This window comes from Lissotriton helveticus, chromosome 1_1 (assembly GCF_964261635.1).
Source record: "Lissotriton helveticus chromosome 1_1, aLisHel1.1, whole genome shotgun sequence".
NCBI lineage: Eukaryota > Metazoa > Chordata > Amphibia > Caudata > Salamandridae > Lissotriton > Lissotriton helveticus.
Genome location: NC_136057.1, coordinates 1,387,200,197 through 1,387,218,468, shown reverse-complemented (window position 1 = coordinate 1,387,218,468; position 18,272 = coordinate 1,387,200,197). Strand labels below are relative to the sequence as shown.

The window sequence follows — 18,272 nt, the reverse complement described above, 5'->3', positions numbered from 1 at the left end:
TGACGTCAGTAACTTCTCCACTAGTCAGACCCTCCAGGATTTCGCGGTTTTTCGCGAAATCTGCACTTTTGTAAAAATGCTGCGATTTTTACAAAAGTGCCCACTACGATATCTGCCAAATAAAATGCCGCAACATTGTTGCTAAATTTCCATATTTGTGCCGCTAAATTTCCATTTTTGTGCCGCTAATATTTGCTAATCCATGCTGCTATATCCTGGGGGGTATGTTATATTACATCAATGAGAACTAACTAATGCACCGCGCCAAAAGCACTCTGCCACATCACAACGTCTAACCAACGGCCGGAGTACCAGTGAACGACTGACACCACAGACTGCTAACTCGTCAAGCGCGACGGACACTTAACATTGCCGCCTGCCTGTGTTCTAGTGGATACACGAGTAGCATAGCGGAGAAACGGAAGCTTTTTTCTGCTATCAGCACAATCCTGACATGCAGACACACATCTGAGCAGTAGGTCGGTGCATGAACCTTGGGTCTCATCCCTGTGGCGGCGCACTGCTCGGTGAAAGGTCATGTGCGCACACAAAGTTGTGTCTCTTGCGCGTCTCCGTCAGGACTGTCATCGTGCCCACACTCAAGGCCGAGGCGGGAGATAACAAGGAAAGGGGCTGCGTGGATGCCAGGAAGGGACACCGGGCGGCGGGCCCACAGACGCTCGGCGGGGTGGCCTCACTGTCATGGAGGGCGCAGCGGCGCCGGCGGCTGCAAGGGTGTCGGTGCACACGGAGGGACCGGGCATACAAATACCAGGAGGACCCCGAGTGAGGCGCTAGCGGTGGACGCCGGGAGCGGAGCAGCATGTGCAGGCTTGCGGCCCTGGCCCTCTGTGCCCTTCTCTGGGCACCTTGCCCCCTCACCGGAGACCCCCTGCCATCGGGCACCCCTCCGGGGGCCACGGCTCCGCCCGAGATGGAGGACGTGGATATCCGCCGCCGGCCGTCCTCGGGGCACCGGCCGTACAGCCTGTCCCTGGCGCCGGACGACTACCACTACTCGCCGAAGCCTCGCCACCTGCGGCCCGCCCGCCTGCTGCGGCTCCTGGGCCCCTCCTTCGACCCCTTCTGGATGTCCGTGGAGGACCCGCGGAACGGCAGCGCCGGCGGCCTGGCGAGCCCGAGCCGGGACCTGGCCGACGGGGCCGCCCGCTACCGCCGGAAGCTGCTGCGCGAGGCCGAGGCTCTGGCCGGGCCTGCGCTCCCGCCCGGCGAGGCCTACGCCAACCTGACGCACGCGCTCCGCGCCTGGCTGGTGGAGCAGGCCTCATGCCGCCTCACCGCCACCTGGGTGGACCTGGGGCCCGTCTTCTGGCCCCGCTGGGTGCGCCACACCGACTGCGACGAGCAGGACCCCAGCAGCTGCTCCTGGCCGCCGGGCATGGTGTGCCGCCGGGCCCAGCTCACCCACATTAAGCTGCTGGCCTGGCACTGCTGGGCCACCCCCGTGGAGGTCGTGGCAGCCCCGGGGCGAACCGCGCAGCAGTGCACGTGGAGACTGGTGCCCTACCCGGTGGTGGCTGCGTGCAAGTGCGCTTGCGGGCGAGGGCAGGGGGTGGGCAGCTGGCCTGCGAATCCATGACCTGTGGAATCCTGCATACCACCGAAAACATGATTGATCTAGCGGCCAACAACTTCAGAAACTTTCCTAAAACACCAAACGTCAGAAGGCTACCAACTCTCACATCACACAGGGACCTGGAGGCAAGTGGGTTGCACATAGGTCTCCAGTAGCTCACTCTTTGACCACGCCAGCTGCTCAAAGTCAGGAGTTCCATGCACATCACCAGCCGGAGTCGGGCAGCTCTTTGGTCACTTCAGTAAATCCCTGCCAGGAGTCCAGCAACTCTGTATTTGCACTAGCCTTTGGGGTTTAGCGATGCGTTGACTGCTTCACTGTTTGGGGGCAAAGAGTATTTGTTCGCACTAATCCTGGATTCTAGAGACTTTATTTGCCCACATCGACCGGAGTCCAGCAACTCTAACTGCACCTGGGAACAGAGACTCTTTCAACACATCAGTAGCTAGAGACCAGCTGCTCTCAATTAATACAAGTCCATAAAGGCCAGGACACTCTGAACATGAGCTGCTATCTAAATTTGCACAAGCATCTGAGCCAGTAGCTCTCCAAGCACAGCACTGCTTGTTGTCTATTGACTCTTCAATCACGTTAGTGGCCAAGGTCAGGGACTCCCCATTCGTAAAAATGCCTAAAGGACAGAGACACTTTATCCACATACACACTCCCAAGGCAAGACATTCAGTCATAAAAACTGCCCAATGCCCAGGGACTATCGAATTGCTGACCTGACATGTCCTCAGGGACCAGCAATTCTCCCACCACCTCAGTGACTGGAAAACAGTGACTCCTGATTTGCAAAAGTTCCCTAAGGCAAAAGAATTTCCAACCTCACCAGTTCCACTAAGGCCAGCAACAACCCCAGCCCTCACCTACCTAGGACTCTCCAGCTGCACAATCCCATCAAGAGGCTACGGACTACATCTTTACCATACTATCAGATTCCACAGTTTCTCAAACCTCATCTGAGGCCAGAGATTCTCCAACAACTGTAACTCCTGAGAGGTCACTGATCCTCTAGCCGCACAAACCAGTTAGGTCTCAAACGCTTTTCCACCGTGTCAAACCTACTGGAGGCCAGAAGCTTTCCAACCACCCCAAGGCCAGGAACTACCTTAATGCACAAGTCAGTAAAGGGCTGGATATTTCACCTACACCATCCTCTCTGAGGTCAGCTACTCTCCAGCTTTACTAGCCCACGAGGGTAGCATTTCTCCAGTCTTACTAGTTCAGAGGCTATTGACGCCTTCACCCCAGCAGCCTCTACAAGGCAACAACTGTACTCCTGCACAAGTCTCTCATAGGCCACCTACTCTCCAACCTAACTAGCTAATATAGGCCAGCACATTTCCAAACCTATTAGCCCGTGTGAGTCAGCAATTCCATCACATCACCAGCCTCCAAACGGCAAAGACTTTTCCACTGCACCAGACCACCAGAGGAAACGCACAATCCATAAGCCAACAACTCTTTACGTGTACTGGCCCCTCAGGGCTCCTAAAGGACACTTAACAGGGTCTAATGGCTTTCCAAACTCACCAGCCTCGGGCATCAACATTTCATCTACTCCCGCCTCTGATGCCAGTAAATACCCAACCACACTGGTCCCTCAGAAACCAGGAGTTTCCCAACCTCATCTTCCAGAAGACATAGTCACATCAGTTAATTTATTCTAACTTTAAGTTTGGTGTATTAAAATTATGTTCCTTGCAGCGTATGCCAGTGCCTCAGATTCCGTATCTTTCCATGGTGCTGTGGGATATCTTGCTTTCCTTGGACATTATAACATCTGGGAAGTAAGCAGGCCCTGCAATTTTATCTTGAAGCACCTAATATTGTGTTCTTTTCTCAGCATCAATACTCTGTCTCTCTTGCTCTATCTCAATTTGTGATTTGTGTAATGTTGCTTTTTAGTATGCACCATTAAATGCGATAATATTGATGAGATTTAACGCATAATGAGCTATATCAGAGAAACTACAACTGCCACAGTAAAAAATTGGCCCTGGGGCAACAAATCGGTTAACTCTTGTAGCAGTATTAATCCGAGTGCGGGTTAATTATTGTTTCCAGGGAAACCAATGTATTCTTTTTGACCCGTAAGCATGCTAATTAGACATAAGAATCAGAAACAACTGGGTGAAATGTATGGAAAATAATTCCAATACACCCGACATATGGCTCGAATCAATTAACTGAATTTTCAAAGGCCTCTAAAGATACAGCCTGTGATAAGAATATGGGGTTCAATCGTAAACGATGAAATGATCTTTAACCTGGAGGTAATAGAAGGAATCAGGTCAGCGACTGCTAGGCTCTCTTAATATGGAGTAGCTGTGAAAGCCACCTCGTTTCACTTGCGCATATGTTCCACTTTTATAAATGAAATTGAATAAGAATGTATTTAGTCTTGTTATAGTTGGAATTATTGTATCCATTCATTGCAGAATCGAGATCACTCATTTAAATGCCAGCTGTGAGTCACATTGCATTCTGGGATTTGTTGCTTTTTTTTTTTAAAGTATGGGCTAAATATTCCAGCTTGATAAGTGCCCTTGGCTAGAAAGGCTGGAATGGCCGAAGTTGTCACAGATGACATAGTGCCTCTTAGCAGCTATGTAGCTACCCTTCCTTAGCTTGCCTTTCACAAGTGATTGTAGTCGCATTTGATAATTAACACTGTTTCGTTTGGTCTGTGGCAGAATCCTCGAGGTGAGGGTGTGATGGTTTCTGAACGCTGACAGCTCTACAATGCCATACTATTGGCAGAACAAAACACATTGAGGTCTCTCTAGAGTAATATGATGTGGTACAAGACTACTTTTCCCAAAATGCATTTGGAAGACTCAGGGTCGGACTGGGACAGAAAATAGGCCTGGCACCTAAATAAAAGTGACCCCAATTAGTGAATCAGATAGCTAACAAAATGGGCCCCATTTGTAATTCAGAGCAGTTTTGAACATGTAAAGGCATGCTATACAGGGTGTTTTACAAAGTCTGTGAGGCTGCATGTATTTGACATTGTTGCAGGCAATGTTTTTGGCAATATCAGGGATAAAAAAAATTAAAGCAGTTCACCAGACCATAACAATAGGCTACAAACAGCCAAATAACCAGCCCTCACAGTGGGCTGTCAGGAGACCAACCCTTCGGGCACTGCCAGGCTGCCCTGTAGGCCAGTCCTACCCTAGGTGCATGGTGTCCTGAACAGCTGCTCATGAAATGTATATATTTCACTCCCTTTTTTATCTTCACTAACCCAGTAGAAGTCCATGGGACAATAACATTCCCCCTTATTATGATGCAAAATGACTCTGTGTGTGCCCAAATCTTGGCACGTATGTATAATGTGTCTGCATAGCTGCCAAGTGACCCCACTGTAGGCACCACACCTCTAGCCAGTACAGACTTTTGAACCAAAATAGGACTTTGGATTCTGGGTTTTGCAGGTTCATATTTTTCAATCTAGTGATGAACCTACCAGTTCCAGCATGCACAGTGCTGTTGGCTAATGGCCATTGGGCAGCCTGGCAACATTGTTTTACCTAGGGCTAAATGCTTCATTTATTTTTGCTGATAATTGTGCCTTTTTGAGAAATGAAACCTCAATCGCCAGAGACTGCTGAAACAATTTTCTAGACTGAGATTTAAATAGAACCCCCTGAACGCTTTTTTGGGGGGAAATAATGTTTTTTAAAAACCATAAGGTACATGACATTAGCGCCGGGACACCCTTTTGCTGGGGCAGCTGTCGCGCTATATAAGACACCCGCCTAACATAACATAACATTAGGAGATGAGAGTTGGAGGCGCGTAAGTGGGTGAAAGGGGGGGGGCTTTTTGTGTGGAAAACAACACAGCCCTGCAGCAGCTAGACTGTCACATGCTTGGCATTTTTGCTAACAAAATTATAAACACTATTTATTAGTGCTTGGAATCTCTGAGAATACAACCAGCGTTTATCCGTCTCCATCTCCTTTCCATCGTTTGCTGCACAGCGCGCCTAGAGAAAATGTATTGAGTAGTGGGTGCTAAACAAACTCATCCCCGCCGCCCCCCCTGGAGAGAGTCGATGCACAAACACTATAACTCACAGGAAAACAGTAAAATCAACACCCCCGCCACCCCCACCAACAAATATTCATGACGTGCTGCCTTTGTGATACTAAAGCAGAAAGCAAAAATGGCTCAAATCTCAGCTCTAGCACTCGTGACACTCGGTGTGATCTTAGTGCGCTGGCAGATGGTTTATCTGCTGCGCCGTGGCAGATGCCGGCATGGTGCAGACAGGTGCGGATGGGGGAAGCGAGAAAAGAAAGATAACTAAAGATATATAATTGACAAGTCGCGCAGATGCTGCGGTGGAGGAGGCGCATTTTATTTTTTATTTAATATTTAGCTACTCTTTAGATCTAAAAATGGTCTGCAGAGAAACACTCCACTGCCTTGCGGGTAACAGGCAGCGCGCGGGGAGACGGTGCTACATCAATGCAAGGCGGGGGTGGGAATGCCTTTATATTGATTTACAACAAATTACCTTTGCGGTCGCTGCAAAGGGGCAATTTGCAATGTCTGTCATTTAAATAAGGGACGTGGCTCATAATACAAATGGATCTGGATCAATGCGTTCGATTGGTGATTGCTAACATTTGTAAAACGTTCAATTCGCCCTCGCCTAGCTGGGAAAACACGGCGTGGTTGTGCTACTGGCCTCGTCAGGGGTAGTAGACGCTAAATAAAAATAATTACAATACGTAGGCCCCAGACCCAGTCGGGAGGTCTAGGGCCACTGTCTCTGCACAGAGCGGGAGCCCCCCCCCCTGGAGCTCGCCTTACCCCCGTACCGCGGGGGGCTTTTGTGAACGCCACGGTCTTAGCAGCTCTATTCGGAAAAAGCACGGCGCCTCTGAACTGTTTGATACATGGAGAACACAAAAATCACAGGCACGCAATGATGAACATTGGAAGGCAAGGGCTTCGGAACCCCCCCCCCCCCCCAAGTTCGCCTACCCCCCCCCCCCCACCATCGTGTGTCCCATCAGGGGCTCCTGCAGCTTCCAGGGCGCACACAGTTCTTTAGCTGATGTGTGATGTACAAGTGTATCTCCTAGCTCATCCAGTGGTTAAGGTGCATAAAAACCATCCAAGGGAATCCTGATGCAATGTCAGCGACATGGCAAAAAAAAAAATAATAACATTCTGCAACTATTTTTTTCTCCATTTCATCTTCAGGTACATACAATTAAAACACATTTAAATGAAACATAAATGTAAAAATAATAGGTGGGAAATAGAGTCTCTCTCTCTCTCTCTTTAGTCATACAACTGAATCCTGGTAGGGCACAGTTATAATAGTGTGTATTTATAGCCCTTCAAGGTCTGAGCCTTTGACTGAAAGCAATGTGAATATGCAGGTCAGAACTTTAATATGCTATAAAGTAGTATAAAGAAAGACTGCCATAAAATGTGCAATGCGAGTTAGACACATTTACTAACTGAATTTTTTTTTTAATCATATAAATACACTGCAATACCTACGTAGAGATTTATGAAACTTAACATACAGTGTGCAATACCAAATCATACGGTATACATGGCGTATATCAGTGTGTCATCTCATCAGACAATCAATCAATAATAAGGAACAACACTTGAACTGCAATGGGGAATGATACAACCAGGGTTTGGGAGGGGGAGGCACAGACTTAGACTGGAAACTGGATGCATTGGAGGACATTGAGGAGTGTGACGATTGTCATTGTATATAACAAATAACTGCGGTGGGGTAGGCACAACTCGAAGTGTGATTAGTCGTATATTTGAATGTTGTGTGTTGTTGGGGTGTAAGGAAGGTTAAGAGGTAGTCCTGTGTGTCAACAAAGTATGGAGATGTTTGCAGGGGCCCTCCTGTGGTGGTGTAGTTTGGTAACTAGCTCATGAAGGTAAACAGCGCTTTAAATGGAAAAAAAAGTGCATGTACTCACCAAATTGAGATGTGTACTAGGGGGGCGAGGCTATGGGCACTGCAATGGGATCCGGCCAGGGGCACACATTTAATGTGATTGAGATTTCATTGGTGTGCAGATGTGCATAGTTATACGAAAGCATTTCTGGTATATATTTGATTATTGCATTTCCCTTATAAGTACAAAAGGGTACATTTATTATTAACGTGGGGTTCTCAAGGTGTAACACCTGGATCACATATGACTTGCACAAGATATTTTCCTTAACATTTTTTGGAAAGGTTTAACTATGGTTAACCCTATTATTTAGTTGCCACTTAGCAGACATCACCCAGCACCTCGCAGTTGGCACAGCTTGGCCTCAAAGCTCCTTACCTGCTGTAAAGTTAGTTTCCCTCTTTCTGGAGTCGGGCAAGCTGCTGAAAGCTCGAGCGAGGATGCCTGGTTGTGGCTCAGTTCCAGGTCCTCTTGCACCCTCAAGCCAAAAATGAATTGAACTGTGATAGTGCACGTGCCTGCTAACCAAACCCTAATCTCATGTGCAAAGAATAAGACAAAATAGAGACCTTAATTGCAATACAGGAGAGAAAGAAAGATGATGCCATATAGAGGCTGAATTGTACAACGTGAAAGCAGATATTCTGGGATCAATCCCAGCTTCCCCACATGACCAAATTGTGTGATCGCAGACAAATATTTTATCTTGCCAAACTCCTTTTTCTGCATTAGCACATATGATGGTATATTGAAATGCTCAAGTTCAAGCTGTGTGCAGTACAATCACATCTTGTACAGTATAATGTTGCTTCATTCATGAAAAGAAAATAGCCCATAAATGATGCACACCTGAAAAGTGACTTGCTTCCTATCTCACTAATGGCATTGTCCTCATGGCGGGAGCACAAACTCCTCTTAGTGCTGTGATGTAAGCTTATGAACCAAGGTGAAATGCTTCCACATGAAAAAAATACACTTTTATTTCACTGGTAATGTTTTCAGGGCTCAACTTCTGTATGAGCTTTTAAGGCCAGGCCAGACTTTCTGGTTCGGCTCTGACTGGGCTCTCCTTGTTAATTTGTTGGTTCACCCACCTTTACCCCTCCCAGAGCCCCTCCACTAACCCAGGAGAAAATGGCCTTTACAAAACAAAATACAATTGTATTGAAACACTGCGAAGAGAGCAGATCTGCACTGAAGAGAGAGTGGCCTTGCACTTGCTACAAGCGCACCCTTTCACATGCGCTTCAAGTGTAGAGTGTGGTAATACAGGGCTTGTCGGGCTTTCAACTATACATCTGCTATGCTGGACACTGCAGACAACACTCACTCATGCAAGAACACGCACAGGGTCACAGAAGCATTCATGCACACAGACAGGGCATTCAGTACATGCATTTTAGAAATGCTTACATTCGCTGCTTCCCACATTACTAAACCTTGTCTCCCACTGGCTGTGCACAGCATCGCTATCACCTCTTTCCTCCTCAGTTTGGAGCCAAACATTTGCTGCCCTTTTCTGCTATGCCAGCAGGAAGTCTTCTCTTTGATTTCCTGAGAGTCAAGAGATATGCCTGTTGGCCGGCCCTGGTCTCACACCTACAGTGCTATGGACTCCACAGTGCCTGAGTACACACTGCAGATAGCCGCAAAGTTTCAGATTGCTTATGTGGGGCATTTTCATAATTTCAGTGTAATTATAAGTGACATTCAATGACTATGAATGACACTTTCTCACAGGCAAAATCAAGCAGTGCAGACGAGGGAAAGCTATACATTTCAGAAATTACACCCATTTGAGCAACAAGAAACTCTAAGAAGATCTTAAAACTGCTGCAGAGCACCAGAAATGAAAGGGCACTTTGGCACCAGACTGTACCAAACGGGATGTAAGAGGCCCTACCTACACGCATGATCTCAGCTGTCTACTAATACAGTTTCATAATTATTCACACTTGCTTTCAATCTGGCGCTGCCTGGTGTTCTGGAGGGCACCAGAATATTCTGCATATAGAAGCCTCTTGCACTAAACAATCGAACCAAAGCTAAGGAGAGTCCTGATTAAATGCAACCCACAGCAGTGTGAGCATCCAATGCTGTGCTGTCAACAAAGTAACATATGCAAAACAACAGTTGATGGACAGAATGCAGAACAATGTCAGACATTCACCCCAGTACAGAGATCTGGGCCTAAATCCATCGTTTTTTTGCACTCCACACCACCCCAGTTCAGACATGGCCATATGCAAATCAGCCTTGACCCTGTGCTTCATGGGAACAGTCCAGCCCGAACTGCCAAGCCATGTCTTTCCTGGACCGGAATCAAGCATCCTAGGACCGGTTTCTGGCATTTCGGGTCCAGGAAAGACATGGCTTGGCAGTTCAGGCTGGACTGTTCCCATGAGGCACAGGGTCAAGGCTGATTTGCATATGGCCATGTTTGAACTGGAGTGCAAAAAAACGATGGATTTAGGCCCAGATCTCTGTACTGGGGTGAATGTATGACATTGTTCTGCATTCTGTCCATCAACTGTTGTTTTGCATTTGTCAACAAAGTGACGGCAAAGCGAAGGCTATGATTAACTTCACCCCCAGGGAACTAGGCCGAAGGGCGGCGTCTGTCCCTTTAATAAAGGCACATCTGTGACGTCGAACCACGATCAAACCCTCATCCGAGGAAATGCCAAGAACATTTGCCTGACGTGAGCTGAACAAAAAACAGCAGCTTCAGGTGTAGTGAACAAACAATATCTGCAATAACACTGTTCTCTGCTCAGTCTCCGAGCCCGAGGCCCGCGTACATCAAATATACCACGGAAACAATTAATATACGTTTAACCTTTTCCAAATGTGGTAATAGTATACTTCGAAAATAGCAAATAAAGTAAAGGCGTTCAAATGTCTTTGAAGCATCTGGACGACTCCATGTGGAACATAAATGTGAATAAAATCAAAAGGACTGGAATAAAAGTCAGCACAGAAGGGGAGAACCGTGCCTTTATCTCAGGAGGCAGATGCTCTTAGTGGAAGAGATCTGCCTGGCGCAGGTTCCTCCCCCCACCGCCACTGCACCCCGTTATGAGTCCGACGAGGCCTGGTGAAGGGCTGATGCCTGGGGGTCAGGTACACTGCATCCAGTTACAACAGGGAATAGAAAGTTGAGCAGTGAGCGCTGTAACATTCTCACAGTTACCACAATGATGATTGCACTTTCATTTTGGTGCCTGTGCCTAATTTCTGTCCCAGTCTGACTCTGGTCAGAGCAGACAGAGAGTCACAGGCTGTGTCAGTAATCACAGTGTGTGTCGGCCCCTCCCAAACTTCCTGCCAGCTCCCTGGCTCTGCATGAATGCCTACTGGCGGCCGCTCAATTAACACATTGTAAGGGGAGATTAGCACTTTATCAGAGTACTTCACGAAAACGGACCCACTCATTGTCAGCTGTGTTGCGTTTCTTTTTGTAAATGCCATTTTCACGGAGCTTGGCTTACATTCCCATGAGTACCAGTACTCTCTTTGGACAAAGAAGTTCCGGTACTCAAGCGCCGAAAATCTAGAAGTGCCGGTACTCAGTACCGGTGAGTACCGGCCCATTTGAAGCAATGAAGGTAGATCATCTGGCGACATGAGTTGTAGGACATGCGACAGGAGGGCGAGCCATTCCTGGAATATGGGCATTTGCCAAGGTGACATGCTTCCTCGTGCTGGAGGGCGTGCTCCTCTGCTGTTCCCCACTTGCGTACCGCACCCTGCCATGCAGCTAGTGGCGTGCTGTGGTGGCTCGCCATTGTAATGTAAGTGTGCGTTAGGCCAGTAGAAGAGATAATCCGGTGGGGGCAGATTTACTAACTTTTCACCCAGTGCAGCAGTCAAAGTTGCTGCGTTGTGTGAACGGGAGAGATTAGAATAGCACCAGATCTTCTAAGAAATTGTGCCGTTTTGTTCTCTACCTGTGCTGGCACACTTTAGTCTGACATGCACCAAAGCACACATCACTACGTTGTAGTGCAAGGGTGTTTGTGTTGTTAAGCAGAGTTTTTGCACTGAAGATTATTCTTCCACTACAAAAATACTACATTTAGATGTAGTTTAACACTTTTCTCAATTTCTAAGTGTGCTGTATAGTGCAGCACACATGCAAAGTTGGAAAAGTTTGGAGAAATAAAAACATTTCTCCAGTTTATAGCCAGACAAATCAATAGCCTGCACCAATTTGCATCTCTTTTGTTACCAGGCGCCAATTGTTAGTAACTCTGCCCCACATGCTTTAAAATATATATTTTTAGTAATATACAATAAGAATGTACCAAAGCGCAAGCTTTTTTTTATACGTTTCCATTAGAAGGATGCTCTCCAGAACGCAACTGATAACACCCTTACATTATCTCCCAAAAATAATAACGCTTTGTCACCATGAAGCCCCAGATGACTAATAAATGCTTATATTGACTCAGAAGCAGTCTTTGGACGTACTGATTAACTAATTACACACGTTTACATTTCTTTCAGGTAGCAGGCACTGTAGCAAAGAGGCTTGTTTCTTCTTTTGCTGCCCGACTCTCCCATGGCTTCATAGAACACAACCCCCCCCCCCCCCCCCCCCAGTCCCCTTCCTTTCAGCCTGAGGTACCTGAGGTTCCCATTATTTGTTCCAGAATATTTGTTATGAGATTGAGAACGTTGTTCCCAATGGAACCCTCCCACTTCATCCACTGAGGTCATCCAGAAGCCGTTTTCTTATAGGTGAGGCTTTTGTTTATGTTTTTCACTGATTGTTGTGCCTCATAGTGTTTAACGCTCTCTTACTAGCCAGTCCACCTGCAAGGTGTAATAAAAGATACGGGCCCCAATTGTGCACTGTGCGGAGCAGAATCTCAGTGTGGAATTCTGTTCCATGCAATTATAAGTGGTCCATGTGAGAAGTTGGCCTGCTATATGATGTCCACTATTCTAGTGGACACCTTGCACCAGTCCAAATGACCCTTATTGATGGTAGGTTGTAAAGTCAATCTTATAGAAAGCTATCTTAGTGGTAGCTGTGGAGAGCAGCCATCAGGCTAAGACTTAGAGTTGAGTTAAGCTAGTTGTGTTACCATTTATAATCGCTCGAATGATCAAATTAAAGCACACCACACAAGGTATATATCTAATATATATGTATTTATTCTAAACACAACCCCTCTGGACTCTTTATGAGGTCAGAGGTAAAAGTACAATACAAGGAACTTAATTAGCATACGATACGTTGCACAGTATGCGTTATGCCCTTTGGGCCTCAAAAAACCATATACTAAAATAGTGGTATAAGAACCATGTTAGAGTTAGAAAGCAGTTTCCTTCCCAGTGTAAGAATTGGCTTTTGTAGTCTGGTCTGCCCTGTTCCCATGATGCACTGGGCCAGGGACAGACTAATTTGCATACAGCCAGGTTCTGAAACTGGGATGGTACAATGAGCTAAAAAACGGTGTTGGATCTAGCCCTGATCTCTTGACTGGGTGAGAGTACTCTGCTTAATTCAGAGACTCTGTCCATCACCACCCCTTGTTGTAAATAATAGAGTTAGAAAGCAGGCCTAGGGCCTGTAGAACCGCTGGAGCTACCTGAAACCACCAAAGGTTAGGATGCAGGAGGCCCACGGGGGACGCATGCAGTGTCTCAACACAGCCGCGGATCACCATTGGCTTTCTATGGAGAACAAACAAGTTACAATTTTAAAGATTAAGGGCACTTAGAGGTGAACTACGGTGGAACCCATTTAGACTAGAACACTTCGCGAGTCAACCCACGGGAGCACCGGAGTACTCGTGTTACCTCACCCAGGGAAGCCGGGTGCATAGGTGCCTTTTGGTGTCGGGTTTGGTTGTCGATTCCAATGGAGAGCTGCGAAGAAATGCTGCAGGCGACCAGAGGAAAAGTGTCCGGGTGGATCTGAAATGTGAAGAACCTGAAAGCAGAGGGGACAGAGTCTGGGTCACTAGCCAGTGACCAGGATGGCGAGGAGGAGATGCCAGCCGATGTCGGATGATTTCAGGTGAAAGAGGTGAAGCTTGACTCTTCAGCCACGAGGACCAGGAGGCGTCGACGACGACCAGGAGCTGAATTCGGGCTGTCCCATGAAGGATCTAGCGGACTGCAGTGTCCGAATCCGGATTGGACCCAACAAGCCTTGGCAACAGCAACCCACCCAAGATGACAGGCTTGGCTTCGGTGCAGACCAGCAAGGTCTGAGGGACTCCTCCTCTGGAGAGGAGTGAGAGCACGTCTGGAGTAACCAGGAAAGCTCAAGAAAAAATGATTGGCCTTCGTGGGGGCTCACTAGCCAACGGACTAGGAACCGCGAAGGCGCCTCGAGCTGCGGTGAAGAAAGGGGACTCACAGGTCACTCGTGGAGTGCTGGCCTCTGTACTTCGGTGCAAAAGGAGCTTGGGCTGGGGCTTCAAGCACCCCAATGCACAACTTTGGGATACCTCGGGAAGTAGGTGCAGTTGCAAAAATGCAGGATGTCCAGGAGGTCCGGTCCCATGTCTCTCGTGTCAGCTACGGGTCTCAGCTTTGCTGGGAGCTCCGGTCAGCTTCAGAGATGTCTGGAAGTCCGTGTCCTGTGTCGCAGATTCTTTGGGATCTGGCGGGAGCCACGAAAATGCAGACCGGCAAAGATGTAGTTGGTGCCTGTTTGAACAGGGTGGTCACTCCTTGATCACCAGGGAGATTTCTTCTGTCTTACAGTCGATATGGAATGTCGAAGGTCCAAGATATATGTTGCAGAGTTTCGTCCAGGGTAATCTAAAGTCCTAGGGACTGGGGTTCTATACCTATAGTAAGTTTAGGGGTTGGACTAACTCTAAGGTCCCTCCTATGGGTGGACCTGGGGAGGGGTTGGTTACACCCCTTCCCCTTTGTCCAGTTTCGCGCTGGGGCTGAGCGCCCCAGCAACCGGTTTGAACTGGGAATTGCATGGAGCACCTTGTGTGCCCCTGGCAGTGTCTGAAAAGCATTCACTGAATGCAACCCACCCTGCCCCAATACACTAAAGCCTGTCTGTGGAGGTGCTAGCACCCTCCTGGACAGGAAACCTATTGTCCAGGCATCCCCTGCCAGGGTTTCGTCCAGCAGAAGGAAGGCAGACTTGTGTCTGTGGCAGCAGCATCCATTTTGTGATGCTGGGGCTCTGTTTAACTTTAACCGGATTTACCAGTAACTACATGTCTTCTCCCTCTAGAAGGGTGGAGTGCTACCTCCGCCGCCAGGACTGGCGGGGGGGGGGGGGGGGGGGTAGTATTCCAAAGTGTTTCACACCTTACACGACATCTTTTGATAAAGCCAAACTAAAGTTAGCATTAACCGCGAGGATTATAATGCACTTAGGAGTATATGGTATGGCTATATCATAGAACAACTATAAGAAAGGGATTCCGAAAGCTGCAGAGGGGCTCAGCTCATGCTAGGGCACCTTCTCACACAAAACCAAGCAATCTGCCTTCAGGATTGTCAAGGCCTGCCATAGGAGTGACTTATAGGTTACTATGTGTCTATATATAAGGTAGATATAGGTATACTATATCTAAGTAAGGGGTGCTTACACCACCTTACCCAGGCTGCTAGTGCAGACCTGTGGTGTCAGTTTGGAAGGCTAACCAGGGGCTGCAGCCCCTAGTAGGCCTTGGGGTACCTATGCCCTGGGTACCTAAGATACCATATACAGGGACTCACAACGGTGACCCAGTCGCCAATCTGGTATGTACCCAAAGTACATGGAATACATTTTATAGAGAAAGCAGATAGACTGGGGCCCTGAATAGCAGGATCCCAGTCCAACTAAGTCGAAAACCAGCAAAACACCAGGCAAAAAGTGGGGGTAAGCATATAGTCAGATTCCACCTTTCTACAGTCCAGTTTTCCTGCACCCAGATTTACTAGGTGTGGGAACAATGAAGCTGATTTTACCAACCAGAAAATCCAGCAGGTTAAACCACTGGCGCAAAAGGATGCATGGAAACTCGGACCCCTTTTTTTACCCCTGCCCAAACATCAGGCAAATCATGGGTGAGCATTATCTGCTCCCCCTGCCAGTCAACATCCTCCACTCTTTCTTCACCCTCCCTCCACTCCCGCCTTATAACAACCCCTTGTAGACGTTTAGCACCTGCTCAAAAAACAGGTGGTAAATGTGTGCATTAAACCCCCCAGAAAAATAAATACCAATGAGGAATGCTGCTAGGTAAACTCAGGTCCACATAGTTATTTCCCATCCATGGGTTTAGCTCTTAATTGCACTGGGCTGGTGGACTGTTACCTCACAGTACTGGTACTTACGGAGGAGGATTTTGCACCTCGCAGGTACCGTGCAACATTTATTGGGGTCCATGGTGGGCTACTCAACATGCCAGGATCTAAATCAACAGGGATGAAAAGCCTAGTTATCACATCTACAAATAGACGGGAGGGTACTTCACCACAATTAACTCCAAGAAAAGGCAGAGAATGCAAGACCACCAAAATGGATCTTGAAGAAAAACGGTTTTAATTCTGTGCCACTAATAATGCTACAAACATCATAATTTCTAGACTGAAGTATGCCAGTCCTTTCTACGTTGGTCTTCCGGAGTTAGATATGTACAAGGTTCAATCTGTTCAGACTATAGCAGTGTAACTGGTCATGAATTTTCAGGACAGGCTCTCCAAGGCTCACCATAAGCTGTGCTATTTGGCAGTTTCTAGAAGGATCAATTATATGGCACTGCTTTGCCCACAGAGTCTGTTCTGAAACAGACACCATGCTGCTTATATGTTTGTTTCCAAGTTTAAGCAATCCCTTCATTTTGTCTCACCTTCTGCTGTCAGTCTTCTGTTAGAGAGGGCATTGGGTGGGTGAGTAGAGGAGGCTGTCCTTATCTATTTTGCTTCTTCTATTTGAATGCACACAACCTTGGCCTGCACAAAATAAAGGACTTTTCTATGTTTAGAAACGCTCTTCAAAGTGCTCTATTTTATTGATTATCTTCATACCTTTTCTGATGAGGATAGTTCAGCACCAAGATACCTTAGAGCATTTGTTGCATTGTATAAGTTACAACTCAACTCGTTTTTAGAATTTATGAGTTTTCAATATATCTCATGTGTGCCCTCTGGCATTAAGCCAGGGCTACAGGCAACTTTTAGAAAAACTTGAGCAAAAATGATGGGTTGCGGCTCTTGTCCTTTGGAGATGAAACACAGTCACTTGAGGGCTAGCTCAGTTGCCTGGCGCGTGACCTTTGAGTAGTCTCAGAGATAGTTTATATGTTCTGGGTTCATGCATCAGAACTAGGTCTAAGCAGAGGCATACTTCTACCATGTAAAAAAAAAAACACCTCTATATTCAGAGTCTCAGCGCGCACTGTGAGACAGATATAGGATTTGTTTTAGCTTATGCCTTATGGTTTTTCTCCGTGATGTTGTTTACGCGAGACAGTAAACTAATGGCCTTGAGTAGGCTTGCGCTGCTATGTCCTGCCTCTTCAAGCTCGTGTAGCTAGGCAGCAAAATGCTGCAGAAACATTATCCTGCTGTCAGACTAAACCAGTCTCTCAAAAGCAGCAGCATTCTGTGTATAATAGGCTACCAACACAAAGGAATTGCACAATGAAAACACTACTTCGTGCATTATTTGCTGAAATGTTAGGATGACGAACTGGTCACTATGACCCTGTTGTCTGTGTTGAGTCTCTCTTCTGAGCCATTCAAGGTTGCCCCTTCCTCTACCGAGGCCAGGCTAATTGCTATAATTAGCACACACATTTAGAAACAACTATTTACAAGAGTATGGTTATTCTTCTCAAATGAATTTTGGAAAAAATCTTTAAAAATGTTGCATTTTATAATACGCATTGCCACTGCAGGATTTAAGAACAACATTAATATTTTAGTGTATTTCACATGTTACGTGCTGGGCTTAAGAATAAAATGTAAAGTATGGTTGTCTTTATACTAACATATGCTATTTATTATGCACTATTTCTGTTGGAGTGACCTCTTTGCGGGAGAGGTGTGGCACAGTGGCCACCATGGCTGACTCCAGAGCGTGGGGCTCGCAGTTCGATCCCAGGTGGCAGCTAAGCTCAGCATCATTTGACTCTGGGCAATAGCTCACTTAATCTCCCAGACAGACCCCAGAACCTTGAAACCCTTAATGGGTGATATGTTCGCGCTTTACAAATAGGAATTATTTTTATTATTATTTGCAGGACACTGCACATCAGCCACATGCTATATGTTTTGGAGCATGAAATAATTTTAGTGCCCTTCCCATGGTGGAACACCATTTGGTGCTTAGTAATTTTCAAGGCAACTATCTTTTCCCCCAGTTCTTTAGGCCTTTTGGCTTCCCCATGGACGTAGCTCAGTCATCTCATGAAAACCGCTCAATGTGGGGTGATAACACCTATTTTGTTTGATTTAGAATAGCAAAGTCCTGGCAGAGTAATTAATAGACAGGTATACTGACAACTGATTGGCATGCACACATTTAATTTCGGGAGGAATAAATGATTCATTAGGACTCAAAACCAAGTCTTGCCGGTCACACATCCCGAAATTAGAGGCACCAACCCACTAAGCTAATTTTTCTGAAAGCTCCACATGTGAAGCCTCAAAAAGCATATGAAGCAATGTCCAGATGAGCAGACTGAAAACGGACCTATAGTCAACAGTCAGAAAGGGGCAGCTATCTGAAG

The 18,272-nt window shown here is 46.9% G+C and overlaps 1 protein-coding gene across 1 annotated transcript; it reads left to right on the top strand.

The window, feature by feature from the left end:
- The first annotated feature begins 467 nt into the window (after window positions 1-467).
- Window positions 468-3,544, top strand: LOC144825285 (noggin-like). Its single transcript, XM_078684120.1, has one exon. It carries the CDS (start codon window positions 824-826, stop codon window positions 1,598-1,600), a length of 777 nt encoding a protein of 258 aa, XP_078540246.1. The 5' UTR covers window positions 468-823; the 3' UTR covers window positions 1,601-3,544.
- The last annotated feature ends 14,728 nt before the right edge of the window (window positions 3,545-18,272 follow it).

Bases quoted from the DNA above. Each gene is read 5' to 3' on its own strand.
- LOC144825285 (XM_078684120.1), top strand. From the start codon at position 824: ATGTGCAGGCTTGCGGCCCTGGCCCTCTGTGCCCTTCTCTGGGCACCT.